The sequence below is a fragment of the Schistosoma haematobium genome, chromosome ZW, assembly GCF_000699445.3.
Source record: "Schistosoma haematobium chromosome ZW, whole genome shotgun sequence".
Classification (NCBI taxonomy): domain Eukaryota; kingdom Metazoa; phylum Platyhelminthes; class Trematoda; order Strigeidida; family Schistosomatidae; genus Schistosoma; species Schistosoma haematobium.
The window spans coordinates 9529452-9540829 of NC_067195.1; the positions used below are offsets into that span (position 1 = coordinate 9529452).

Genomic DNA, 11378 nt, shown 5'->3' on the forward strand with positions numbered 1-11378 from the left:
CTGACTGAGATTACCCGTCATGCTGGATGATTTCTACGCTAAACTACAGATCACTGATCATCGGAAGGTCTATCGAACATAGTTTAGGACAGGCTCTTGTGGAGATGTCTCTGACTTGTACCTTGGTAACCTCTTTGTGCTTGCATATACTGCTGTCCATTAAGTATTTTTATAGCCAGTCACCTTTGAAGTCAATAAGTTTGTTTATCGCGAAAGGGTAGGTCAGATTAGGTATTGTCTCAATGGTTAACTTCGAAATAAAACAGGTTTAACTGTTCCTATTTGACTGGAGTAGACGCAGAACATCCACTTGTGATCCACAGGAGAATTTGGATAATCTCTGCAGGAATGATAAGTAATGGCCCCATCTAATAAGCCCTCAGGAGGAGTGTTTCATATTCACTCTAGTTCCAAGTTATCAAAAGAGATTTCTGAGGTCGTTTTTTATCGATCTTCAGTATTATTAATTAATGTTTTCATCCCTTTATCTTACTGACTGACTAAAATGATAACTGAGGACTTGTATGTCTAAGAGTATTCTCATTAAACTCAGGCAAAGATCCTGAAGAATATAACAGTCAAGTATTTCTGTCCATCAAAGTTTTCATCCGTAATACGTACCGCGCTATACGAATAATGCCGATGTGGCGCGTATGATAACGATCCTCGAGAAGAGTAAGATTCTGTCGCTCCGTAACATCTTTACTTCTGCTACTCTCAAAATGTCTAGTACTCAGGGAGAAATTGGTAACCCGTAAGTTGTTATCTGGCCGTTTTTATTCGTGATAGTATATCACAACGGAATGATGTCCATCACAAGAAAGATAATATAACAAAAGAGGACTCTGTTGACGCCACAGTAAGAGAATGCTAACGATTAATCTTATTTCAGAGTTACCATGAAATGCGGAAAAATGCTATTTCAGAGCTCAAAAAGACCCAGAAAAATCCATATCCACACAAATTTCATGCAACTATTTCGCTAGCTGAGTTTATCAAGAAATATTCATCTTTGAGTTCTGGTGAACATTTGGATGATGTCTCCGTCAGTATCACAGGTAGAGTCTATTCGCTCACCTGATATGATTTGTAGGCCGTGTTCATGCAAAGAGGTCAGCTGGATCAAAATTAATATTCTATGACATTCGATCTGAAGATTGTCAGTTACAAGTCATGGCAAACATTCGTTCCTACAAATCAGAAACTGAGTTTCATGATATAAATGAAATAATCCACCTGGGTGATATCATTGGCTGTATTGGTTCTCCAGGTATTAACATAATATGTAAGTAATAATGTTTCAGGCAAATCCAAACTTGGTGAATTGAGTATCATTCCTCACGAAATCAAACTTCTATCCCCGTGTTTGTACCAACTTCCGCACATGCATTATGGCGTTAAGGACAAGGAAACCCGTTTCCGTCAACGTTATTTGGATCTCCTCATGAATGAGGACGTACGGCAGCGATTCATTACACGGGCTCGCATAATCAATTACGTCCGTAGATTCTTAGATGATCTTGGATTTCTGGAGGTAATTAGCTAAAAATGTTCCATGGTATTGCGTAAAGTCTCTCAAACCAATCATTTTGCTGAAACGAAGTAAAAAAAATCTGCAAATTAAATCATTATTTGTTAGCAGATTGCAGTTTCGTTTTAAGGTTGAACACTGTTAAGTTATGTAAAAATAAATGAACAAACTGAGATTACTTATGGGGGATTTTCACGCTGATACTTCTAGTAGCTGCCGGTCAGCGATTTATGCTTATTTTAATGCCATTATTTTAATATATGACAATATTAATAATCTTTCGGTTGACATTTTTAACTTTCGCGATCAGACCATTAAAAGCAGACTACCCTCCTAAAGATATCCTGGGTCTTTATGCTCCACTTGTTTTTAACACACCAAATTTAAAAGCTGCGGTTTTATGTCCACAATCACTGAGTACTGAAATGTTAGTTACTGTGGAAGTACTACTAATCAAAACGTAAAAACATCAATTTAACAAACTTCAAAAATAATCCATCTCACTGTAAAACATCCGTGTATGGATAAGTGAGTCTCGTAAATTGCATTGCTAGACTTGTTACAGATATTTCTCGTTTAAATCATCGGTTCTCATTATTTTGAGGCGCAACTGTGTTTGTATATGGGAATTTTAAGATGTATGTATATCTGAGCCGTGTTTGTCGCGTCAGTATGTTTAGTATCAGACTCACGGCGAGCAATCTATCAATTCAGCCCAAAATGATTCCTAAAGTGATTTGAATTTACAAACTTATTTATCAGTATATGAAGCCTCAGAAAGTCGAATTATAGAGTACTAGATTGTGTTTTAATTTAATTGATGTTAGTTTGTCGTTTTAAAACTAGCACATCTTTCATCTTTTAGTCCACTTATTCGAACTGTTTCACCCATTTCATTGTATATCCAGGCAGTATCATGAATAAAGCTTATCACTGTGGGTCATCGTGCAGCAGCGTTGTGTTATACCAATAAAATCTTCACACCTTATATAAGATACACTTGTGATCATATTTGGTATCATTAGTTTGTTCACCGTTTTGTTAAATTATGTTAAAAATTTTAGATTGACTCATTTACTAAGTACTTGAATATGAACTACTGTCGGTGTAACGGTTTATGATAATAGCCTGCTCTAACCGGTGTAACTGGCTTCAACCAGGGACTTAGTTTGTGAAAGTAAAACTCCCTAACCATTAAGTCATCGTTTTGTAGGTTGTATGCAGAATAAAGATGTAAAACTAGACAAATCGATTCACTAACATGAGTAACATTTGTCTCAAGTAGTGAATGATAGGAATAAATGAAATTTACCAAATTACAATGTGGGAAGTGCGTTAAAGTTCAACTTGCTTTAAACTGATATTCATTACAAAAACATGAGTTCCAAGGATTTATTTTTGCAAAAGCAACTACATGATGGCAGTATACAGTATAATTCTCATTCACCTTTAATAGTCATTTAAACTAACTTTTAGGTTGAAACACCTATGATGAATACAATTGCTGGTGGAGCAGCAGCAAAACCATTTGTCACGTATCATAATGACCTAAATATGAATTTATATATGCGTGTTGCACCAGAACTTTACCTAAAAATGCTTATTATTGGAGGACTCAATCGTGTCTACGAACTTGGTCGTGTGTTCAGGAATGAAGGCATTGACTTAACTCATAATCCAGAGTTTACTTCATGTGAATTCTATATGGCGTATGCAGATTATGAAGATCTGATGACTATTACTGAAGATTTGATTTCTGGTAAAAGATTGAACTTTTTCCTAGTTTGCTCGTTATTCATTTATTAATTTATAGAACGTTTATTTGCCATTTTTAGTTTAAATTTGCTAACCTCACTCGAGGTTTGGATGATGAAGCTTAGTATAGATTTACAGCTGCACATATCTTTTTGCTTGTCTTTTGATCATTTTGTTAGATTGTTTGGTATGTTAGGTTTTATCTTCTATATTTTTGCCCATGATTGCTATCTTACCACGTTACTTAGTGTATTCAACCAAATAAAGTTAGTCCTAGTACAGTACAAAACGGCCGTCCAGTGCTTCCAGGTTTTCAATCGTGGTCTAACATTGGTCGGTTTACGACCTCAATGAAATTCAACAATCTCCACAACTCTATACTGAAAATTAGTGATTTTAACATGACTATCAGTATCTAACTGTAATCTGATAGTTTTGTATGAATAAATTTTTAGGATAAAAATGCGAAGATTAGATATAATCAAGTGTGTACCTGGTGGAGAATGGGAATTATTTCGTTAGGCGCTTGATTATCTGACGAGAAGCCATGTTTGCATATGAATTTCATTAAGTAGTCATTCCACTTAGTGAGGTATTTTAAATGGTCTAACGGTACGCTTCAACATTATTTACATTCTTTTATGCTGCAAGAAACTATGCTTTCATCTCTAGACATGATTTTTGCCTTCAAATATGGGTTTTTCATTATTATATGTACAGCTGCCCTTGATTCTCTGCTGAACATTTCCATCCAGTTTGTCAAGGTTATATGCACGAGGCAATTTGTATTTTTGTTTATTTATTCGTAAATGAATTTCCCTCAACAAGATTTTGTGGGTTGAACTCAATCATCAAGTTCAGATTAATGTGTTTGACTTTAAATTAGGCATTTTGGATAGTGACTAGTAGTACTGACTGGTTACTCAAGTCGAAATAGGTAAAGAAGTGTTCCATTCTGCAACGTAAGGGTCAGAATTCGAGTTCTGTAACTCATAGTTTTTCTTATTAGGACCCAGATACTCTTATTGCTTAGTATTTCTTGCACACTGCTTCATTCGACAAGTCCCCAAGCGAAAACACAGCTGAACAGAAACGTAGTTATATTCCAATTAGAAATCACAATTGTTGTGGATGCGGAGGAATAGACCAATAATTATGATGTTAAGTCCAATGGTGTCCTTGGACTTTAGATGGACATTTTCTATTGGTCGATATCTGTTCACTTGTTGAATATTGTACAAAATGTTGTTTTCTATTTTATGGTACGATGTGGTATGCTTGATTGGTATATAAACAAAGTATGTTTGAAATATAATGATTCATATCTCAGAGGCTGTGGCTTGTGTTCTGGACTCAACTAACTGGGCTAGACAGGGAAGCGAGACCAGTCGAGACTCTAGGCTGTCCGTTCGTGTTTACGTGTCACTGTAATCGATCGATAAGTACGCTGCTCTCTAATTTTCCAGTCAAGGACACAACAATTAGCACAGGGTAAAAATCGACCGCAACATAAAGTCATAACAACAATATTTTTGATTTTTACGTAAGAAGATTCCAGTCTTCTTGTTAGCGGGACATAGGCTGGATTAAAGCATGCTCAATGCATGATTGCTTTGGTGCACTCTGATTGGCTAATTCTTATCCAATCAGCACTAGTCGATAGTTGGAGAATACTCTAGAATCTTCTCATGTAAAAACTATAAATATACTGACGTTTTCTCTATTGTGCTTCCTACTGGCTTCTGACTTGCTTCTTACTTCCATCTAACCTTGTTATTTGGAATATAATCTCTTTCCTGTTCAACCGTGTTCTGATTTGGGGACTTGTCGAGTGAATCGGTGTCCGAGAATACTAAGCAATAGGAATAACTGGGTCATAACCGTAAGAAAACAGAGTTATAGCACTTCTCCAAGTCTCCACTGGCGCTGATTGATTAAGAAATAGCCAATCAGCGTGCTCCAACACAATTCTGCACGGAACGCGCTTTAATCTAATCTATATCCCACTAGCAATAACTGTTGTATCTGGTGATTTTATTTAATTTGGCCCACAGTAATTGTTATTTACGAAAGGTTAAGATTATTCTGATACGAGCGGAATCTATTGAGAGCTTGATAGAGTAGCAACTGAAACAACTCTCCGACAATAGTCCCTAACTAAAGTACTCAAAATGAAGGCAGCAATGCAGACGAAAACTTTGTATTTTCGAAAATAAAACAACTATGTATGTAGTGACCAGGATAATCTTGGAACGAAAATTGGCAGACTGAAAGTGGAAACAAGCAATCATAAAAATAGAAAAGGCCATTCAAAATATCGAACTCGTGGTTATCCGTACAACGAATACCTAACACGTATTCACAAACCAAATAACCTGGGGTCTTTCTAGCGATAACCGCCAAGTCATCGTTTTTTATGTAGTTAGTTATGAAATGTGTTGCGAGTATCGCAATACAAATACAGCCTAAAACCATAATTTTCTCAAGGTTTTCAAACAGTTCGAAAATGATTTATCAGTTAATGAAAAATGGAAAACGTGAGGTGTTAATTAGACTTTTAATATTGTTTCATCAGTAGTACTTAGCTAGTCGATGTAAAAAAGTTAGATTTAGTTACATTTTATTCCTCGCAATTATTATTGTTTTTACGTCAAAGTCGTAGATTAGTGGTTACATTTTGATTTAGGAATCTGGATTATATCACTAATCAATGCTTGGTGTATTAAACAATCTTTGAATAGTTATTGATGTAAATTTAAACTGTTGTTTTGGCCATCAGAGGAATAGTTATCACTGTTTAGTCTATTATTGACAGTGCTGTAGAAAATTACAAGCAAAACTAAGTTCAATTACTAAGGTTATGTTGTGTATGTCAGGTTAACAGATTTAGCTTCTCTGACATGTCACAGTATTTACTACCAAAGATCTCTTTTTCTAAAAGATATCCAACTTTACTAATAATAAACTTTTCTATTTGATACATTTAAACAGGTTTAGTAAAATCTCTTTTCGGTTCCTACATCATTAAATATCATCCGGATGGTGCGGAATCGGACGAGATAATTGTCGATTGTACTCCACCGTTTAAACGTATCAATTTCTATGATGATTTAGCAGCTAAACTAAACACTAAACTACCTCTTCCAGTAACATTTGAAACAGAAGAAACTCGTCAGTTCTTTTTAAAAATTGCAGCTCAACATGGTATTGATTGTCCAGAACCAAAAACTACAGCCCGATTATTAGATAAGGTAAATTGAATGCTTATACTTCTCTTTGATATTCCATTATACATTATAGTCCCCATATGTACTTAATCATCTGCGTATTCTAAGTCGATAAGTGGACCTCCTGGAATGAGACCGATTCGTGAAAATTCAGTCGACGAGAATGTTATTTGCATCAGTAGGTCTATACGTCTTGACTAGGAGCAGATAAAAGTGTCGTCTTTTCCCGAGATAGCTTCACTTACACTTGACTTATTAATCCCAGTTTCTTTCGTTAGTCTGAAGAACTGTCTTGTGTTCCCTACAGCCGCCGCTTTTTCTACCTCTTTTGTTTTCGTTGCCCACCACTGCTCACGGTCGTTCTTTAGACTTTTGGTTAATCTACATCTGATTTGTCCTCGCTCTTTATCGTGTTCAGAGCGTGATGGAATGAGTTTACGAGAATCTGTTAGTGTAATAAACTTAGCAGAAATCCACTGGTTGTTCGTAATTTTTTGGTTTAAATCACTGATAGATGTCACTGCTGTTTCCATAGCTGCTTGTATATCTTTCCAAGCAACATCTGGGTCAGCCTCGTTTTCAAAACTACCTAAGTGTGACCTCAGTTGTTCCTGGAACCTACTTTTGATTTTCTCGTTACTCAATCCAGTTCTAATGGGTCTTTTTACTGAGGCTTTTTTGCGTCCAGTGAGGCGCAAGCAGATGCGTACCCGTATTAGCACATGATCGGAGTCCAAGCAGGTAATCCATAATGAGCGACAATCTTCTACCATCCCACTCCAACGATGACTAATGGCAATATGGTCTATTTGAGTCCATCGTTGGTTTGGTGCAGCGGGTCGCCATGCTAGACGATGTCTCTCCTTATGCTTAAAATTTGTGTTTGCTAAAAATAAACGATTGTCTGAACACAGTTGCAACAGAAGATCACCACCATCCGTTCGCTGTGCTGGAATACTAAAATATCCACCTAAATGCCTTTCTGTTTGGTTTAAACTACCTATCTGAGCATTAAAGTCACCAGCTACGAGTACTATGTCTGAACGTTTAGCTTTCTGTAAAATTCATCTTTCACTTCATCCGAGCTGCAGTCGGTGGGAGTGTAGGCAGAAACGACAAAAAGACAACGACATGTGTCCCTATCCTTCCGAGTTCTTACGGAGCCGTTTAGCCGAACAGCACATAAACGAATGTTAACGGGGATCCACTCTAACAGTGCTTGCTCCACCCTCGTGCTTAGTGATACGCCCACACCTGCCAGTCCACGAGAACTGACCGTCGGGACACCAGATACACAGAGGGTGTATCTCGTTGGCTCTCCGTTTTGCCGAGGTGAGGTCAAGTGAATGACCACACTGGGATTCTGTATGCGTGTTTCAGAGACACAGCATACATCAATGGTACGAAATTCTAGGGTTCTAGCCAAGGAAGCCTGCTGACCGATTCGACATAGGGTGCGTACGTTGAAGGCTCCAATGTGTAGTTTGGAGCGAGGTTTCAGTAGACCTGGGACAGTGTTTTGAGCACTAAAACCGTTGGCTATGGTGAAACTTGAGGGGGCAGCCGAAAAAGGAGGTTTAGAGGTGAAAGTCGATGTAGGAGGAATAATAGGAAGTGAAGACGGAGGTTGATTATGAATACAGTGGTTTTGAGTGCTGTTGAAGGTATGAGGGCGGTTATCACTTCCCGGTTGCCCACACCGTGGAAGGGTTCTTCTGGAGGTACCTGAGAAGGAAGTTGGATTAGAGGTGGTCTTAGTGACCTGGGAGCGTGACCTCAGTGCTCAAGGGGCAACTACTTGAGGTCGGTCACACACGACCTCTTTGCGAGTAATTTTCGTGTTAGCTCTGTACTTGTTGAGACCTTACCGCCGAAGACGGATATCCGTGGGATAATGCGAGGTGTGCATCTTTAAGGTCGACCTTCTCTAACTCCACCCCTCCTTGTGGGAAGGCAGCATCACTGTTATGCTAGTTGTCTGAAGGAAACACCCTACCGCCGTCACACCTCTGTACTGTCAGCAGTACGACTTCGCCCGCTTCAACCAACCTGTCTGGCATGTTGGGACCTTGAGAAACGATTGTTCTAGTCAGTATAGCTCGGTTGGTTCACCACGATAGGCAAGCACGACCACCATGTCAAGGTAGCATCAACGGACGGGAAAATTTCGAGAGAGATATCTGATTCTACTCTTGGCCGTACTAGGGGATTTGGGAGCTTAATCTAATGCTACCATTCTTTTTTAAATAACTAATATCATGCTAAGCAGAAACAATTTCATTATATTTTTTCACTTATTGTTGTTCATTACTTAACGTAATCAGTTGGCAATCAGTGTCCATAAGTATGACATGTGTTTTGCACCTTCTAATTGCAAAGTACTTTTACAAGACTGTCAGAAACCTGTGTCTTCAGTGATTCTCTTTAGTGAGCAGTTAAAAGTAGTCCAGTTTGCATATTTGGGTAGCTGTGTAAAAGCAACTGATGCCAATTTGGGCTATTTTCGACATTATGTCGTTTTTTATATGAAAGTTCTAAAGATACTTCCTACATTAGTGATTTGGTGGCTTTCTCAAATATCGTATTTTTCATATTCCACCCTCTTTGTTTCTTTTCCAGCTGGCTGGCGAATTCTTGGAACCCTTGTGTGTTAACCCAACTTTTCTTACATGTCATCCATGTATAATGAGTCCTTTGGCTAAAGAACATAGATCTCGTCCAGGTTTGACGGAACGCTTTGAATTGTTTATGCTAAATAAAGAACTTTGTAATGCATATACAGAGCTGAATGATCCAGTTGTACAACGTGAACGATTCTTGGAACAGGCTAAAGTAGGTATTGTCTTATTTTTAAAAATCTTTTCACAAATATTTTTTACTGTTTTATTCGGCTCTTATATATATGTGTTTCTTATAGAGATTTCAATCCATTATACTTGCTTTTGTTGTCTAATGTAGGACAAGGCAGCAGGCGACGCTGAAGCCATGGTGACGGATGAACAGTTTCTCACGGCTTTAGGTTACGGTCTTCCGCCAACTGCAGGTTGGGGTCTCGGTATTGATAGATTAACTATGTTCCTGACAAATACAAATAACATTAAGGAAGTTATCTTGTTCCCTGCTATGAAACCTGAAGCCAATAGTGCCGCACCCCTAAATCCAACGTCTGAAAAGCCACAAGATAATAAGTCTTCTGTTTCTGTTAATAGTTACATACCAGCTGAACTGTTAAGCAATACTGAAAATTTACCAGATAATACTGTACTTTTGGATAGCAGTAATTTATCGCCTAAATCATCATTATCACCTCAAATCAAAGTATCACCAGTACCAACTTCAAAAACACAAAATTCTCCAAGTCAAGAAACTAGTGAAACGCCACCTTCCAGTACAGGTAAAGGCGGAAAGAAGAAAAAGGGACGACGATCATAATTCCCAAAAAGGTTATGACTGTTAATGAGAAACCTGAGGTAGACATTAATGGTGTACTGTAAATGCATTTCACAAGGATAACCTTTTGCTTATGCTTTTTTGGTACAAATAAAATTTCACATGATCTACCTAAGTTTTGTGTTGTGTTGTTTCATGTGTTTGTCTTAATGAAACACTTTATCCACGTTTATCTTTGTGATAGAATACATGCTTGATTTTTGTCACATAAGCGTATTAACACTGTCCGAGCACTTGTCACATATAACACTGGTTTAAAAGGTAACAAATTACTACTCATACGACAGATATTTAGGGTACAATCATGTTTATTTTATCGGTTTCATGGAGTGTGTAATTGAAATTTCCAGATAAGCGTTCGATTACTCAAATGTTAATCTATGTTCATGTCGAACAATGTGTTATCGTTGAAGCAGTGTAATCTTACCATTCATACTTATGGAGGCAGATAAACAGTAAGATCTGGTAGTAATCTGTGTCTGTCTAGGTTAATATTCTCCACAATATAGTAATCAATTTATTCACTAGGTACTTGCGTATGAACACACTCTAAATGTAAGAGTTACCGACACTATTGCGGTTGCCCAAACTTAATTAGAAGGAGTTGATTTTTAATTAGAGAATTGATGGTCAAAAGTTGAACGTCTTAAAATTAAGCCATTTTTCCTCGACATAGGTTGAATCGATAGAATGTAAAACAAACTATTCATACCCACAGTGGTAGTAGGTAATCATCGCAAATATATATCAAAAATAAAACTAATTTAATCAAGTGATGAGCGATACGAGGTAACAGAGTTGGTATTAACGGGAAGAGATGGATTCAATAATCCATCCTATTAGTCTGAGGTCAAGGAGCATTTTTTATTGTCTCGCCGACCCACGTAAGAAAATTCACATGTCTAAACACAAATCAGGCTAACGTTTATTGAATTAACTATATAATGATATATTATGATCACACCTGCTCTTTAGCATATTTTTATGCAAGCCTACGTAGGACTTCCGACAAAGGACGCTGTTTAATTATAATTGTTGCTTTAGGCACATCTTATTAAGGAAATTTATGGAAAATATCATTTAACCAATTACACTATGATCGTTTTTGAAACAGAATTCTGTTGATTTAATTTGTAAGATATATTCCGTATTTGTGGTGACTGTAGTATTCACTTGAAATCACGAGTCAGTCTAAGCTACACCGCTATTGCTTTCAAGTTTTCAAGAGTAGTCTAGCTTAGATTGACTCGTGATTGTAACTATGAACGTATTCCGTATTTATTAAAAATAACAAGCAATCTAATGCAACATAGTAAATAACTCCAAGCGTACATACCGTAATCCTATTGTGCTCGAATTTTATTGAAGGAGATTCAGAATCGGAAAAATAATTATCTTTTATCCGTATCGAAGCC

The 11378-nt window shown here is 37.2% G+C and overlaps 1 protein-coding gene across 1 annotated transcript; it reads left to right on the plus strand.

The window, feature by feature from the left end:
* The first annotated feature begins 627 nt into the window (after positions 1-627).
* On the plus strand, positions 628-11159 carry KARS1_1 (Lysine--tRNA ligase). Its single transcript, XM_051210350.1, has 9 exons — positions 628-754; positions 790-859; positions 893-1058; positions 1094-1270; positions 1305-1534; positions 3008-3290; positions 6278-6537; positions 9133-9345; positions 9472-11159. The coding sequence occupies exons 1-9, from the start codon at positions 723-725 to the stop codon at positions 9943-9945; spliced, it is 1905 nt and encodes a 634-aa protein (XP_051070336.1). The 5' UTR covers positions 628-722; the 3' UTR covers positions 9946-11159.
* Positions 11160-11378: the final 219 nt, after the last annotated feature.